Source organism: Puma concolor, chromosome B3 (genome assembly GCF_028749965.1).
Source record: "Puma concolor isolate L17-30 chromosome B3, mPumCon1.1.hap2, whole genome shotgun sequence".
Lineage (NCBI taxonomy): Eukaryota > Metazoa > Chordata > Mammalia > Carnivora > Felidae > Puma > Puma concolor.
Genome location: NC_141672.1, coordinates 119,490,205 through 119,508,761, shown reverse-complemented (window position 1 = coordinate 119,508,761; position 18,557 = coordinate 119,490,205). Strand labels below are relative to the sequence as shown.

Genomic DNA, 18,557 nt, shown 5'->3' with positions numbered 1-18,557 from the left:
TTACTCCTTTTTACACACATGCTTCCTTCTCCCTTTTATAGACTTTGCTCCTGGTCAGGCCTCCTGTCTTAGCTCAAAAGCGTTTTCTTAGGAAAGCTTGCTTTGCCCTTGAATATGGGAAATCTTTTCTTGATCATTACACATAACCCCATGTATCTCTTTTCTTCTGAAGCTTTTTCTTGGGACTAATTTCATATTTTGTTGTGTGACTGAGTCAGACGTAGGTGTTCCCATAAGATACTCAGCCTTAAGAAGGCTGAGAAATGTGTTTCTTTTTTTACCCCATGATCTGACTTCTTAGACACTCAGTTCATAGTTGTTGAAAACCACATTGCATATTCTAAGTAAGGGATAAGCACCTATAAGCACAGTGCATGGGGATATACAAAGGATGCATGTACTATAATTAGCACCTTCTCTTCAAGGGCAGTTTACTTGTCTTAACTATCATGTCATCTCAAACATGAAAAGAATCTTAAAGTCACCCATTGATTCCCTGTGGCTCCTTAAATTCTGATACCATTATAGACCTTTGATGTCCAAGGAAGCTGATAATCTAGAGCAAAAGTATGTATAAATGGGCCTTTGGGTACCTGTCTTCTCCAGCCTCAGGCCTACTGTGCTGACTACCTGGCTGTGCTGTCCATATGAATATTTCTGTTCTAATTTTTTTTCTTAAGAAATGAGAATTATAAGAGATTTTACCATTGAAGAAACGCTGTGAGAAGTACAGGGCAGTTGCTGTTACAAAAATCATGTGACAGGGGCACCTGGGTGGCGCAGTCGGTTAAGCGTCCGACTTCAGCCAGGTCACGATCTCGCGGTCCGGGAGTTCGAGCCCCGCGTCAGGCTCTGGGCTGATGGCTCAGAGCCTGGAGCCTGTTTCCGATTCTGTGTCTCCCTCTCTCTCTGCCCCTCCCCCGTTCATGCTCTGTCTCTCTCTGTCCCAAAAATAAATAAAAACATGGAAAAAAAATTAAAAAAAAAAAATCATGTGACAAACAGAAATTCACTGAGACTGAACATGGCCAGTGCAAAGAGAAGACAAAGTGTAACTCAAGGATATTATTTTCCCTGTAGCTCATTTTGATTCTATGTGTTGATAATTCTGGCCCTGCTGCATTCTAAAACTGCAAACTTGGACCTTCTACATCCCAGCTCTGTTTTTAGTTTCAGAATATGTGTAAGCTGTGATAATGTGTGTAGTATATCATAGCTATGAATGTTAATTTCATAATAAAATCTATGAGCATTATAAAAAAAAACAACAACACCCAGTGCTCATCCCAAAAGATGCCCTCTTCAATACCCATCACCCATCCTCCCCTCCCTCCCACCCCCCATCAGCCCTCAGTTTGTTCTCAGTTTTTAAGAGTCTCTTATGCTTTGGCCCTCTCCTACTCTAACCTCTCTCTTTTTTTTTTTTCCTTCCCCTCCCCCATGGGTTCCTGTTAAGTTTAAAGAAGAAATTTTAAATACATGGAAGCAAAGGAAAATGAAAATACGACAGTCCAAAACCTTTGGGATGCAGCAAAGGCAGTCCTAAGAGGGAAGTTATTGCAATCCAGGCCTTCCTAAAGAAGGAAGAAATGTTCCAAATACACAACCTAACTTTACACACAAAGGAACTAGAAAAGGAACAGCAAATAAAGCGTAAAGCCAGTGGAAGAGAAATAATAAAGATTAGAACAGAAATAATTGATACCAAAAAAAACCAAACCTGGTAGAACAGAGATCAACAAGAGCTGGTGTTTGAAAGAATAAACTAAATTGATAACCCCCTAGGTAGACTTATCAAAAAGAGAAAGGACCCAAAGAGATCAAATCACGAATAGAAGAGGAGCAATCACAACCAACACCACAGAAATTCAAACAATTATAAGAGAATACTATGGAAAATTATATGACAACAAACTGGGCAATCTGGAAGAAATGGACAAATTCCTAGAAGCTCGCAAACCACCAAAACTGTGAAACAGGAAGAAAAAGAAAATTTGAACAGACCCATAACCAGCAAAGAAACGGAAACAGTAATCAAAAAATCTCCCAGCAAACAAGAGTCCTGGCCCAGATGGCTTCCCAGGGGAATTCTACCAAACATTAATACCTTTTCTCCTCAAACTGTTCCCAAAAATAGAAATGCAGGAAAATTTCCAAACTCATTCTACAAAACCAGCATTATCTTGATTCCAAAACCAGACAAAGTCCCCACTAAAAAGGAGAATTATAGACCAATATCTTTGATGAACATGAATGCAAAACTCTTAACAAGATACTAGCTAACTGAATTCCAAAGTACATTCAAAGAATTATTTACCATGATCAAGTGGCATTTACTCCTGGGCTAAAGTGCTGGTTCAATATTCACAAATCAATCAGCATGATACACCACATTAATAAAAGAAAAGATAAGAACCATATGATCCCCTCAATAGATAAAGTAACAGCATCCATTCTTGACTAAAAAACCCTCAACAAAGTAGGGATAGATAGAACACACCTCTACATCATAAAGGCCATATACAAAAGACTCACAGCTAATATTATCCTCCTTGGCAAAAAAACTGAGAGCCTTTCCCCTACTGCCAGAAACAAGACAAGGATGTCTATTCTCACCATTATTATTTAACATAGTACTGGAAGTCTTAGCCTCAGTAATCAGACAACAAAAGAAATAAGGGGCATACAGATCAGCAAGGAAGAAGTCAAAACTTTCACTATTTGTAGATGACATGATACTCTATGTAGAAAAACCAAAAGACTCCACTAAAAACTGTGAGAACTAAGACTGAATTCAGCAAAGTCAAAGGATATAAAATCAATATGAAGAACTCTGTTGTATTTCTATAGACCAATAAAGAAATCAAGAAATCACCAGAAAAAGAAATCACCAGAAAAAGAAATCAAGGAATCTATCCCATTTGCAACTGCACCAAAACCAGTAAGATATCTAGGAATAAAGCTAACTAAAGAGGTAAGAGATCTGTTCTCTGAAAACTATAGAACACTTATGAAAGAAATTAAAGAAGACATAAAGAAATGGAAAAGTATTCCATGTTCATGGACTGGAAGAACAAACACTGTTAAAATGTTTATACTACCCAAAGCAATCTACATTTAATGCAATCCCTATCAAAATACCATCAGCATTTTTCGTAGAGCTAGAACAAACAATCCTAAAATTTGCATGGAATCAGAAAGACTCTGAATAGCCAAAGCAATCTTGGAAAAGAAAAACAAAACTGGAGGCATCAAAATTCTGGATTTCAAGCTATATTACAATGCTGTTGTCATCAAGACAGTATGGTACTGGCACAAAAACAGACACATAGATCAATGGAATAGAATAGAAAACCCAGAAATGAACCCACAACTATATAAGCAGGAAGGAATATCCAATGGAAAAAAGTCTCTTCAGTAAATGGTACTTGGAAAACCAGATGGTGACATGGAAAGAATGAAACTCAACCACTCTCTTACACCATACACAAAAATAAATTCAAAATGAATGAAAAACCTAAACGTGAAACAGGAAGCTACTGAAATGCTAGAGGAGACCACAGCCAGCAACCTTTTGACCTCCACAGGAGCAACTTCTTGCTAGACACGTGGCTGAAGGCAAGGGAAACAAAAGCAAACATGAACTATTGGGACCTCATCAAGATAAAAAGCTTCTGGGTGCCTGGGTGGCTCAGTCATTAAGCATCTGACTTTGACTCAGGTCGTGATCTCACAGTTCGTGAGTTTGAGTCCAATACTGGATGAGCTTGAATACCACTTTGGGTGAGCTCGAGCTCCACTTCAGGACAGCTTGAGCCCCACTTTAGGAGAGCTCGAGCCCCACTTCAGGCAAGTTCAAGCCCCACTGCAGGTAAAACATGAGCTCCAGGTGAACACCACTTCTCTCTCTCTGCCGCTGGCTCCCTTGTGCCCTCTCAAAAAAAAAAAAAAAAAAAAAAGATAAAAAGCTTCACAGCAAAGGAAATAATCAACAAACCTAAAAGGCACCCTACAGAATGGGAGTAGATATATGCAAACAACCTTTCTGATAAAGAGTTAGTATCCAAAATCTATAAGGAACTTATTAAACTCCACACCCCCAAAAAACAAATAACCCAGTAAAGAAATGAGAAGGTGTATGAACAGATACTTTTCCAAAGACATCCAGATGGCTAACAGACACATACAAAGATGTTCAACATCAGTCATCATCAGGAAAATACAAATCAAAATCACAATTTCATTTGTGAGGTGAGACACTACCTCACACCTAACAAAATGGCTAAAATTAATAATATGAGAAACTGCATTGGTGAGGATGCATAGAAAGGGGAACCCTCTGGCACTGTTGGTGGGAATGCAAACTGGTACAGCCACTCTGGACAACAGAGGTTCCTCAAAAAACTAAAACTAAAACTACCCTATGATCCAGCAATGGCACTATTAGGTATTTACCCAAAGGATACAAAAATACATATTTGAAGGGGTACATGCACTGGAATGTTTATAGCAGCATTATCAACAATAACCAAACTATGGAGAGAGCCCAAATGTCCATCGACTGATGAATGGATAAAGATGAGATGTGGTATATACATACAATGGAATTTTACTGACCCATCAAAAAGAATGAAAGCTTGCCATTTACAATGACATAGATGAAGCTAGAGAGTATAATGCTAAGCGAAATAAGTCAGTCAAAGACAAATACCATATGATTTCACTCATATGTGGAATTTAAAAACCAAAACAGGCAAGCAAAGGGAAAAAAAGAGACAGAAACCAAGATACAGACTCTAAATTATAGAGAACTGATGGTTACCAGAGGGTAGAGGATGGGGGGGGGGGGGGGTGTTGAGTTAAATAGGTGATTGGGATTAAGGAGTGTACATGTCATTATGAGCACCAGATAATGTAACGAACTGTTGTTATCACTATATAGTACACCTGTAACTAATAAAACATTTTTTAAAGTTACACTTATACCTAAATAAATAAATAAGAGTGAAGTATGGTATAAAATGGTATGATGCTTACTCCTAAAAACTAAGCTCTTAACTCAGAAAAATCAGATTTAGGGGCACCTGGGTGGCGCAGTCGGTTAAGCGTCCGACTTCAGCCAGGTCACGATCTCACGGTCCGTGAATTCGAGCCTCGCGTCAGGCTCTGGGCTGATGGCTCAGGGCCTGGAGCCTGTTTCCGATTCTGTGTCTCCCTCTCTCTCTGCCCCTCCCCCGTTCATGCTCTGTCTCTCTCTCTCTGTCCCAAAAATAAATAAACGTTGAAAAAAAAAATTTAAAAAAAAAAAAAAAAGAAAAATCAGATTTAACTAATCCCAGTAATAGTTATGACATGGTAACTGTGAGATCAAGTTATTAAGTTATTCCAAATACCCAAAAAGAAAATAATCCATGCTCTATTGAGTATAATATATATGAGAACCAGGTATAAGAAACAAAGATTTGTCAACCATAAATCAACAATTAAGTGTCATGTTAAACAGACTAAAATGAAACCTATCTATCTCTAAACTTTAACACTGAATCATAAAATATGAGAAATGAAAGTAGACAGATTAGAAAGATTTAGGAGATAATTCATTGGACAGTGGCTGGCGTGAGTGAGGTAAAGGGGAGGGGGGGTAGAGGCCCATTCAGGAGAGAGAAATACATCTTCAGGTAGAAGAAGAGATCATGAACTTAGTTTTTTTGTAAGTCAGTTTGATATGCTTGTGAGATATCCAACTGGAGGTCCCAACTAGGCAAGTTGGATATACAGGCCTAAAAGTGAGAAGAAAGGTGTAAGCTAGAGATATATACTAAGACTCATCAGCAAATGAGTGGTAAATTAAGCCATGGCATGGAGAAAACTGCCAAGAGAGAAAGTATGTGATAGTGAAAAAAGAAGATGGACTAAAAGGAGACTGAATGACCTCCCAACAGTTAAAGATCAGGTGGGAAAAGCAAAAAACCAAAAAAAAAAAAAAAAAAAAGAGGCAGAAGTAGCAGCCAACAAAGAGGAAAAAAAACAGCAGAGATTATTTCATAAAAGTCAAACGAGAGAGTGCTAAAAGAAGAGGGAAGTGGTCAACAGTGTGAAATGCTACTCAAAGATCATGGAAGGAGCTGAAAAACATCTACTGGGCTTAGTAACACTGAGAGGAACAACCACTTTAACAAGAGCTTAACTGGAGCTCTGATAGGATGTTATACCAGGTTGGAGTAGTCTAATGAGTACCTGGAAGAAAAGGAAATGGAGGCAGCAAATACACAAAGTTCTTCCATGAAACTTGGCTAAGAAGGAAAGGAGAAACATGGGGGTGGGATAAGAGATGAAAGGATAATTAGAGAAAGGGTTTGGGCTTTTATTGTTCTTATTTACTATGGAAGAGAAATAAGCATGTTAAATGCTGACTAGGAAGGAATCTAATAAGGAAAACTGAAGATACAGGAAAGAGAAGAATTTCCCATCAAAACTGTGACCTTCAGGGCTGCAACCAACAGCCCATACCTCCTACTTTTCAAAAATAAAAAGGGCAAGGAACTCATCAGAAGGAATTTCAAATTGTTAACACAAATCTTTGCCTTGATCCTATCTACTGTTCTTGAAGGCCAAACTGAAAAAGCTTTCTCTCAACTGCAATCATTCATGACCTCTCCAATACCACTTACTTCTTTCATGGCTTTCAGGACATTCCTATTCTCCTGGTCTTCTTCCTATCTCCACGAGTATTCTTTCTCTGTCTCTGGACCTCTATTTTCCCAACTGTGACATTCTCCTTATATCTAAGTATAAAGTTTCTTTTATTTAATTTTAGAAAGAGTGTGAGCAGGAAAGAGGGGCAGAGGGAGAGAGAGAGAAAATCCTAAGCAGGTTCCATGCTCAGCACAGAGCCCAAGGCAGGGTTTGTTCCCACAACCTGGGATCATAGCCTGAGCCAAAATCAAGAGTCAGATGCTCAACCAATGAGCCACCTAGAAGCCCTTGAAGTTTCTTTTCAGTGCGTGTCATATCTTCCAAAGCATTTCCTCACATCTCACTTTACTCCTTGTTGGACTGAGAAGTCTCAACTCACCAAGATATAAACATAGAATACTTTTATATTTTTCCCTATAACCTTACTTAAATACTAAGTTGAATACTAAACTTCTTGAGTATGCTCAGTGAAATTCCACAATTTTCCAATTATATTCAATTATCAAAGCGTAGTTTTTAAATCCCATCTACAGTCAACCTGCCTATTAAGCACAAGTGAGAATTACATGGCCTTTAGCAGATGCTGGTAGTGGGAAGGGTATGGCTTATTCTCACTGGTTCCTCTCTTCTTCCCCTGTACTCTCCTTCTCACTCTCCTGCATTCACAAACTTTATGTGCTTTGCCATGTGCAGCAGCTGTGGGAACAGAGCAATATTCTACTTACAAGAGTTCACCAAATATTAGTGACCTGCTATAGTCATCAGCCTGTCCTTCTCCAGAGACAAAAGTAATGCTGACTGCCAAGAGAGTCAAGTGCTGCCAGGCAGAGATATATCCCTAATCTTTCTCTAACTCAGTCTGAGGTCACTGGTCTCTACTGATCTCTGCAGTAGATGGTGATTTCTGCACAGGTAGCATATGTGGTTCTCTAGGCAGTGTTCAGGTCACCCTGGCTCCCTCTACCCAACCAGTATCTGCCCCAACTCCACCAGCATTTTGCATATTCTCACCTAACCAACTGTCCCCATAGGAAGCTGCTCTGACTACAACATCTTCACCAATGTCCACTCTCCTTCCCTCACATAAATCATCAGACTCACTGGAGGTCCTCTTTACTTGCTCAATGATAACTCCCATCCCATCTCCTTTCAAGACATATTATTGTATAGTCCCTTCAAGCCCAGCTGGCATGAGTTATGCCGGAAAGCCTATAGTGTTATGAAATCTCTAAAGCAGATACATACACCAGTCTCTATACCCAATATTCCAGAGCCACACATCCAGACCCCCCAGGCTAAAATGGGAAACAGGGAAAAGAAAGACAATGTGTACCCAGGATACTTTCCCCCAAACTCATTCAACACATTCCAAAGGCATCAAAATCAGTCAGCATAGCAAAGATCCAGCCAGAGAATAAGATGCCAGTCTCTCATTCTTGCAGCCATACTCACAAACTTTACAAGAAATTCAAAACCACCTCAAACTTTGGTGAGAACAAGGTGAGAGGATGGCTACCGCTTCATTAACTATGTACTCTCTAAAAGGCAATCTGCCCTAGCCCAACCTCTAGCCCAATTTATAAAGGAGATGGGGAAATGCAATGGTGGTGGTTACAGTTTTGCTGAAACATCAATTCTTAGCAAGTCATACAGGGAAGTGGATGACGGCATAAAAGGCACATCTTCAAACTAAAACAATTAGAAATTTAGCCTCTTGATTATACAGTGGAGCTCTGGTCAGCCATCCTAGCTGAAATAAAAAACATACTTTCCACTATCAGGCTATACTTAGCATGTGAATTACATAATACAGGTGTTATTAACTGCATTTTACTCATGAGACAAAGAACTGAACTGTGATTACTTAATAAGGCTAAAACACAAAAATCACAAATAGGGGTAAATCTTGTCAGTAAATTCACAAAACAAGAGTTGAATCTACCTGCACAGTGAGGAAAACTCTCTGGGTTTTTTGTCTCAGAAAGGTACTAATCAAATGAGGTAAGAAATAAAGCGCTTTTATAGTAAGGACAGAGCTAAAGAAAAATAAAAATAAAAGAATTTTAGTTATTACACAGCCAGCACATGCTCAGACCAAACTGTATCTTTTTACCTCACCACCTGTTAAGTCCTGGATGGGGAGAAGAACAGAGTTGGGTATGAAAATCAGCTTTTAAGCTCTCAGATTTTATTTCCCAGCATAAGCCTTTGAGCATCTTGGAGCAATACAAAAAATAAAGAACACATCTGTACTACTCTCTCTTTGTCAAAACCTTCTCTACTTTTATAATCTATACCTTGCACAAAAAAAAAGATCTATCGTTATTAAATTTTCACAAAGCTTTGGTAGATGAACAAGAGAGACCAAAATTCAGACAGTTGCAAGGGTTTCTGCTCATGGTAGAAACATGATTGCAATTGGTCAAACTCACTTCTATAAAGAAGTACACATGTTACAAACAAATTTTATTTCTTCAACCTTTTGTTGTTTTTAAATACAAAAATCAAAGAATTTCCTGATCTAACTGATTTCTATGGCTTACTTACTAATTTGGATGTGAATTTATTTTTTTTTGTTTTTGTTTTTGTTTTTTTTGGATGTCAATTTAAAAAAATAAGATTTTAAGTAAACAAATAAATAAATAAATGAAAATAAATAAATAAAAAAGAAATTATCTAGGTCCACATGCTCATTTTATAGAAGAAACTGTAACCTAAAATTAAGGTCAATAGTGTTTTCTACCACAACATGCTGACTCATTAAACTCCAAGGTTATGATTTTGCCTAAACATATTTTTTAAACATAAAAATTTTTACATGGCGATAATAACAAAATTGTGACAAACAGACTATAAATTTGGGTGATTTCAATTACTTTTCATTCTGAAACCTGCTTCTAATGAATGATATTTTTAAACTATTCTAAAACCTATTCTGGCTGTTTCCAATTACAGAGGAAACACAGCTGCTGTTTCAACATGTAACTTTTCTTAGACCCTTCATATTTTTCAAAAGTTAAATAATGAATTCCAGGGTTTTCAATCCTGTTCACTGTAAAAACAAGCTATCTCTATAAAGATATTTCTATGAAGACGTAACACTCTGGCTTTCCTCAAAATAATTTCATTCAGTATTAAATAAGATAGCATATAGTTCTACCTACTAAAAGGTAAGGATTTTTAGTGAATTTTTAGAAACAGATTGTACTATGTGTTTAATGTCCTATTACAAACACAAGGTTATCCGAAATTGGAAAACACACCTTAGAATGACATCCCAATCCCACCCAGGATCGTTTATGGTTAGCTATCAATCTCACTTTTCCCTGACCACAGTGAATTAGGAGAGTGATCAGAATGGTAGCAGAAAGGGAGCAATGTCCAATTAAAGACATTAAACATGAAACCAAAGAATGTAAAAATCTCACTAGTGCCACCTACAGTACTAATGGAAAATGCAGATAAGAGAGATTTGCAAAATAATTTTGTGTGGGGTGTGTGTGTGTGTGTATCCATCTTTTTGGTTTCTGGTCCAGGAATATGTATTAACACAGCTTTCTACCAAATCTTGCACAGAATATTAAAGTACATAATTAGGTAATACAAAAAAAAAGGGGGGGGGTACTCAAAAAATCAAAACCAAAAAAACCTGAAGCCGTCATAGAAGGAGGGTAGAATAGTGGTTCCAAGGAGTGGGGAAGATAGAGCTGATGAAAGGGTACAAAATTTCAGTTATAAGATGAATAAGTTGTGAGGATCTAATATACAGCATGATGACACTGATAGTTAACAATACAGTACTGCATACTGAGGAAAATGATCATGTCAGGTGTAACAAAAATTAGAGAATTTGACTTTCAGAGTCTCCAGGCAAACCTTACCTTACATTCTACCACACTCTGATCTGATTCACAAGTTTCATAAATTTCATCTACTGCCCGGCGAAGATTGTCAAAAAGAAATGCCCAGTATCTAGCTCTTAGATCAATTTTCCGAGGATGCCGTGCTTTGGTGGGACTTTTATCAAAGTGTTTATCTCCAGTTGTAGATGATGTTATCTTACAGTCTACTCCAACATTCTGGTAAGATAAAACAAAACATAAACGTATAAAAATATTTTGTAAAAGCCTTCAGGGATTGGACTTTTGTATAAAACACATTTTTCAACATAAATACTTAAAAACGTGACATTCTTCTTTTTATCTTACACCACACTGAATTCATCAAAACGAAGCTTCTCATCTTAAATCCAGCAGGTTTTTAAGGACATGTTTTTATTTCAGACATGTCTTACTGAAGATTAGCATGGCTTCAACAGTTAACAGACCCTTAGTCAAAAAGGAGCACTAAAGGACCCATTCTTTGCTCAGTTGCACTGGCAAGCTTTGAAAATAAAGATTACATTCTATAGTTTTACAGACTCTACCACAGAGTCATTCCACCAAAAAGCATGTAGTTTACATAAAGACCGAAATTCAAAAGTACAAAAGAGTTGCTTATCTTTCTGTGGCTACTTAAACTGAAAAATAAATGAATATTAACCCTCTACTACAGTAAGAGCAACAAACAATCCCAGGTTTCTTTGGGTTGTTTTGTATGTGTGTGTATCATTCCTGATTGCTTGTTTTTCTTTTTCATAGAAGAGCTCTAGAGTGGACAGTAGCCGAAACAGGCTAATACCCTCCTGTTTTGTTTTAGGCTCTGGTCTTCAATATAACAGCAATTCCTAAACTTCGTAAATCTTTTATAGCCAATCTTTGGTTTACACAGAATCTTTAACACCAAAAAGGAAGCAAATAAAGTATACATACATACACAGATATATACGCATTTAGGAGGTTGAGATGGAGCTGCTTACCCTCCCTCCACAGTCCCCCAACCAGATTTCACAAACGAAAACTAGCAAACATTTTATGTGATAGCCCTAGCCCAGGTCCAAATTCTCAATACTCAAGCAATAAAATTTGAAGTGATTATCAACAATCCACAAAATCTTCGCCTCACTTGCTTTCCCAGTTCTTTCTGGCCCTAGTAGTAAATAATTTTATTATTATGGCAAATATCCCTTCCTTGGATTAAACCAAATTCAAAATCCCATTCAACTAGCATCTATCCCAAAGTAAAGCTCAATTCTGTCCACTCTCCTGATAACAGGGACAACAAAACATCATAAAGCAACTTTACATAATCTTCTAACCTCCTTCAAACAATTCATAAACTATGTATTATTAGCTCCACTTTATAGTTCAGAAAACTGAGGTTCAGAGGCTCATTTGTCAAAGATCATATAGCCACAGGAGACCATCTTCCCATTAGAGTTCCACAAAAACACTGCTTACCATTTACACTGCGTGTAATGTAATGCAGGCCCTGTGCCGCCAGCCCTTTACCATACAGCCCAGACCATTTCACCTCTCTTCCCATACACCATCCAAAGTTAAAGTTAATTTGTGAAGTTTCCCAAATTGTGCCTCCTTCATGAAGTTGTTCTACACTGATCAGCAAAGAGCTAGTAGCTTCCTGTGACTTTAGATTCTAATCTTATGAATTCTCAAAAGTACTTTCACTCATTTTCACCCATTTATGCATTTACCTTGTCACACAACCATGTGTACATGATTCAAACATTTTGCCATCCCTTCTTACAATGTAGAATAGCCACTACTGCTTGCAGGTTAAGATGTTTCTATTCTCTGTGACTGCTCTGTGTGAAGCTTTTACTAGGAAAGTTGCTAGTAAGGCAAAAAACTACAGTTAGAAAATTCCATCTACAGGGCAATATGCTATGCAAATTTGATGTTTAACTTTGCAACAATGATAATACTTTATACTTGCATGCTTATTTATATTTTATCAAAGGATTTTGAAGACTTACCATTTAATCATTCCAACAAACTGTAAAGACAGGACAAATATTTATTATTCCTATATAGATAACAAAACTGAGGCTCAGAAAGATTGAATTTTTTAGCAGGTCAAAGGGTGAGTGATGGAACCAGGACTAGAACCTAGTCTTCCAACTTCTACTCCAATGTTCATAAAGCATTTCACATAGCACCTAGCATACAATTAGTGCCCAAATAATGTTAGGTATGATTATAGTGGGAAAGATGAATAAGAGAAGAAATGTGCTCATAGAAAAAAATGGGAATAAACTAATGGCAAAATTGTCAAATTTGTGAAAAAGAGTGGAACAGATAAATCAAATTGTAGAGATTAAGTCACTATAGAGCTCCAAAGAACATGGCTCTTACTTACCAATGATAAAAATAATAGCAATGATAATAAATAACTGCAGCAGCATCTAACATTCATGGTATACTTGCTATGTGCCAGGCACTGTGCTAAGTGCTTTCCACACAGTTACACTTCATTTAATCTTTGAAGCAATTTTATATAATAGGTAACTTTATTATCTCCATTTTACAGAAGAGAAAACTCAGGTTTAACTAAATTAGGAAATGAACACAAGGTCTCACACTAAGTGATAAAACCAAGATTCAAAATCAGAGAATTATCCCCTTACTACAGCTCACTGTAGTAAGCTGCTTTCAAGATCCTCAAGAAGACAAAGCAATCTAAATTGGTGAGAAAGGTTTGACACAACTGAATTCCGTGACATTATACTGTTTTAATCAATGACTCTTGAGGGAAAGAGGAAGAATAAAGGTAAGGAGAGTGAAAGAGGAGGGGAGAAATTGAGATTTCTGACTCCTCTCTCTCAGAAGGGTTCATTGACTGATTTTTGTAATTGCCAAAATCGTTATAGCTTCCACCACCTCCAAAGTTGCTTCCATCATTACCAAATTACCAAATCCATTATAGCCATTTCCACTGCCACCATATCTACCACCTCCTCAAATGCCACCAAAGCCACCTCGCCCACTCATGTTTCCTCCATGACCACTGTTGTCATTCCCACCAAAACCACCTCCATGACCACCACCAAGGTTTCCAGAACCACTTCAACCTCTTTGGCTGGATGAAGCACCAGCCATCTCTTGCTTAGATACAGCTTTCCTTACTTCACATTTGTGGCCATTCACAGTATGGTATTTTTGAATGACAATCTTATCTACAGAGTCATGGTCATCAAATGTTACAAAAGCAAAGCCCCTTTTTTTACCACTGCCTCAGTCAGTCATGATTTCAATCACTTCAATTTTCCCATACTGTTCAAAATAATCTCTTAGATGATGACCTTCAGTGTCTTCTCTAATGCCACCGACAAAAATCTTCTTCACAGTTAAGTGGGCACCAGGTCTTTGAGAATCTTCTCTTGAGACAGCCGTCTTTGGTTCTACAACTCTTCCATCCACCCTATGTGGCTCTGCATTCATGGCTGCATCCACCTCTTCCACAGTGGCATACGTGATAAACCCAAAGCCTCTGGAGTGTTTGGTGTTTGGACCTCCCATTACCACACAGTCCATAAGCGTTCCCCATTGCTCAAAATGGCTCCTCAGATTCTCATCAGTTGTTTCAAAGCTCAAACCTCCGGTGAAAAGCTTCCACAGCTGTTCAGGCTCTTTGGGAGACTCTGACTTAGACACGATGGTGGTGAGGGGGAAGACTTTAATGATGTTTACTGGGCAGTGTCCACCCCACTGATCTTGTCTCCACAGTTTTGCCTTTTCTAGAATGCCATATAAACATATGGTATGTACCCTTTTGAGGTTGGATTCTTTCACTTGGTAGTAAGCATTTAAAGTTCTTCCATGTCAGAGTGCCTGGGTGGCTCAGTCGGTTAAGCCTCCAACTTTAGCTGAGGTCATGATCTCATGGCTCAGCTCATGAGTTCAAGACCCCAAGTCAGGCTCTGTGCTGACGGCTCAGTGTCTAGAGACTGCTTCAAATTCTGTGTCACCCTCTCTCTCTGCCCCTCCCCTGCTCATGCTCTGTATCTCTCTCAAAAATAAACAATTAAAAAAATTTTTTTAAATAATAATAAAGTTCCTCCATGACTTTTTTCTTTTTTTAACATCCATTTTAAGAGACAGAGTGTGAGCAGGGGAGGGGCAGAGAGAGAGGGAGACATAATCTGAAGCAGGCTCCAGGGTCTGAGCTGTCAGCACAGAGCTGACACAGGGCTCAAACCCACAAACCGTGAGATCATGACCTGAGCTTAAGTCGGGCGCTTAACTGACTAGGCCACTCAGGCACCCCCCCCCCCATGTCTTTTTATAGCTTGATAGCTCTTTTCTTTTTACTGAATAACATTCCATTGCCTGGATATACCACAGCTTATTTATCCATTCACCTACTGAAAGACATGTTGGTTTTTTCCAAGTTTTGACAATTATGAATAAAGTTGCTATAAACATCCATGTGCAAATTTTTGTGTGGACATTAAGTTTTCAACTCCTCTGTGTAAATACCAAGGACCATGACTATTCGATTATATGGTAAGAGTAGGTTTAGTTTTATAAGACTTTATAAACTAGCAATTTATAAACTGCCAGACTGTCTTCCTAAGTGACTATACCAGTGTGCATTCTCATGAGCAATGAATGAGAGTTCCTGTGATTCCACATCTTTACCAGCATCTGGTGTTATCAGTATTCCCAATTTTGGCCATTCTAATGGGTGTGTAGTAACATCTCATTGTTGCTTTAACTTACATTTCCCTGATGCCATATGATGTGGAGTATCTTTTCATAGGCTGATCTGCCTTCTGTATATCCTCTGGCCTGTTTGTTAATCAGTTTGTTTTTTTATCGTTGAGGTTTTTTATTATTTTAATTTTAGGGCAGTTAACATACAGTGTTGTTTAATCAGTATACTGTACACCTAAAACTAATATAACACTGTATCTTACTATTTGAGTTTAAAGAGTTCTTCATATATTTTGGATAACAATCCTTTAACAAGGGTGTCTTTTGCAAATATTTTCTCCCAGTCTGTGGCCTGTCTTCTCATTCTCTTGACATTGTCTTTTGTAGAGCAAAGTTTTAATTTTAATTAAATCTAGCTTATCAAGATTTCCTTCATGGATCACAAATTTGATATTATATCTAAAATCTCATCACCATACCCAAGGTCATTTAGGTCTTCTATGTTATCAGGAATGTTATAGTTTTTGCACTTTACATTTAGGTCTATGATCCATTTTTTGGTTTAATTTTGTGAAGGGTATAAGGTATCTGCCTAGATTCATTTTTTGCATATGGATGTCCATCCAGTTGGTCTAGCATGATTTGTTGAAAAAACCATATTTGCTCCATTGTATTGCCTTTGCTCCTGTGTTAAAGAGTAGCTAGCTATTTATGTGGGTCTATTTCTGGGCTCTCTATTCTCTTCCATGATCCATTTACCTATTGTTTTGCCAACAACACATGCCTTGCTTACTGTAATTTTATAGAAAGTCTGAAAGTTGGGTAGTGTCAGTCCTCCAACTTTGTTCTTCTTCAATATTTCGTTGACTCCACATACAGTTTAAACCAGTTTGTCAGTATCTATAAAATAAGTTGTCAGGATTATACTGAATCTACACATAAAACTGGGAAGAAATGACATCTTGACAATATTCAGTCTTTCTGTTCATGAACATGGAATGCCTTTCCATTTATTTAGTTCTTTGATTTCTTTCATCAGAGTTTTATAGTTTTTTTCATATAGATCCATACATACATTCTTAGATTTATACTTATGTATTTAATTCAAGGGAGTGTTAATATAAATGGTATTGTGTTTTTAATTTTAAATTCCACTTGTTCATCACTGGTATACAGGAAAGCCACTGACTTCTGTGTATTAATCTTCTACCCTGCAACCTGCTCTAATGGGTTATTAGTTCCAGGAGTTTTTTCTTGATACTTTCAGATTTCTTACATAATCTTATCATCTGTGGACAAAGACAGTTTTATTTCTTCCTTCCCAAGCTGTATGCCTTTTATTTCCTTTTCTTGTCATACTGCATTAGGAGAACTTCCATTATAATGTTGAAAACCAGTAGTGAAAGGGGCATCCTTGCCTTATAACTGATCTTAGTGGGAAAGCTTCTACTTTCTCACCATTAAGTATCACATTAGTTGTAGGTTTTTTTGTAGATTTTATTTTATCAAGTTCAGGAAACTCCCCTCTATTCCTAGCTTACTGAAGGTTTTTGTCATAAATCAGTGTTGAGTTTTGTCACATGTTTTTTCTGCACCTATTGATATGATAATGTGATTTTTCTTTTTAGCCTGCTGATGTAATGCATTACATTTATTTACTTTTGAGTGTTGAACTAGCTTTGTCCTTGGGATAAATCCCATTTGGTCATAGTGTATCATTCTTTTCAAATATTGTGGGATACAATTTGCTAATATTTTATGGAGGATTGTTTTTCATCTATGTTCGTGAGAGTTATTGGTCTGCAGTTATCTTTTCTTATAATGTTTTTGTCTGATTTTGGTATTAGGGCCTGATTAAATGAGTTAGGAACTATTCCCTCTGCCTCTACCCTCTGAAAGAGACTGTAGAGAATTGGTTTGATTTCTTCCTTAAATACTTAGAATTCAACAATGAATCCACAGGGGCCTGGCACTTTCTGTTTTGGAAGATTATTAATTACTGATTCAATTTCTTTATAGCTTTAGGCCTATAAAGATTATCTATTTCTTCTTCAGAGAGGTTTTTTTTTCCAAATGTTTGTTTATTTTTGAGAGACAGAGACAGAGCACAAAGCGGGGAGGGGCAGAGAGATAGGGAGACACAGAATCCTAAGCAGGCTCCACGCTCAGAGCTGTCAGCCCCTGATGCGGGGCTCGACCTCACAAACCATGAAATCATGACCTTAGCCAAAGTCAGAGGCTTAACTGACTGAGCCACCCAGGTGCCCCTCTTCACAGAGTTTTGATAGTGTGCCTTTAAAGGACTTAGTCCATTTCATCTAGGTTATCAAATTTGTGCCATATAGAGTTATTTGTAGTATTCCTTTATTATCCTTTTAATAACTCTGGGATCTGTATTGACATAAAAAGCTAGGGGCATGCAATAGGACTTTGGGACAGTACTATCCGTGTGAAGTTAGCGGTCATAAATGTAAAAATAGCCTAGTCAACATAATTGATACTTTTCTCTAGCCATGTTCAAAATGCATAGGTATACACAGGACAACAGGCAGAAAGGTAGATTTAAACAGGACAGTCCTGCCAAGCATATACTGCCAAGGGGCAGGGTAGTAAGACAGTCAAGAGAGTATGCAGGAAAATGATTATGACAGACAAACCACAGAATCTCAGGTGGATTTTCAGGGAAGTGTAGACATATGGAAAATGAAAGAGAGCCAAAGGGTGGCAGGATCAATAAATTACAGATTATATGGGGTTGAAGAACAATTAGAGTCAGGAGATCAGAGGAAGTAAGGTGGAAAGAAAGATGACACGTAGAAGAGGGATGGAGACTGAGATACTGGAGGAAGAGTAGTTATCAGTAAGGACAAGGCAAGAGTGTGACCATGGAAATGAGTAGAAGATAAGACTGCTGAAAGAAAGAAATGCAAGGAATTGAGAGGATGGCAGTGATGGTAGAGAGCCTGCAGTGAGCCTGGAAATTATATCTTCAAGGAATAAAAAGTGACCTAGAAGTCTGTCAGCAACTACAAGAAGGAAACGCAGGTGGTATAGTCTGATAGCACACACTTCAGATCCAGGGAGTTTTAGGAGACAGAAGGGAGAATTCTCTGAAATGGCAGTAAAGAAAGGCAGAAAACCTAACCAAACTCTACAACCAGAGATCAAAGTGCTGCAGCTATTACTTAAAGACCGTGGAAGCAGGATCCTCACAAGTCAGTTGGGATTTAGTTTTAAAACAAGAAGGTAAAAGGAATGTTCAAGAGAAGAGTGGAATACAGAAGATATGCTGATGATGAACCTAGT

At 37.8% G+C, this 18,557-nt stretch overlaps 1 protein-coding gene and 1 pseudogene across 5 annotated transcripts in view; both read right to left on the bottom strand.

Annotated features, from left to right (window-relative positions):
• The window catches only part of SCAPER (S-phase cyclin A associated protein in the ER), a 505,214-nt gene that overhangs the window by 444,292 nt on the left and 42,365 nt on the right, over positions 1-18,557 (bottom strand). For 4 of the 5 annotated variants that reach the window (XM_086711283.1, XM_086711287.1, XM_086711285.1 and 1 more), the window contains one exon: positions 10,578-10,775. The exons of the other annotated variant lie outside the window; for it this stretch is intronic. In XM_086711283.1, coding sequence (XP_086567409.1) covers positions 10,578-10,775 — 198 coding nt within the window. The remainder of the gene's footprint in view (positions 1-10,577; positions 10,776-18,557) is intronic. 5 annotated transcript variants of the gene reach the window in all.
• Positions 13,087-14,661, bottom strand: LOC147580341 (heterogeneous nuclear ribonucleoprotein A1-like; annotated as a pseudogene).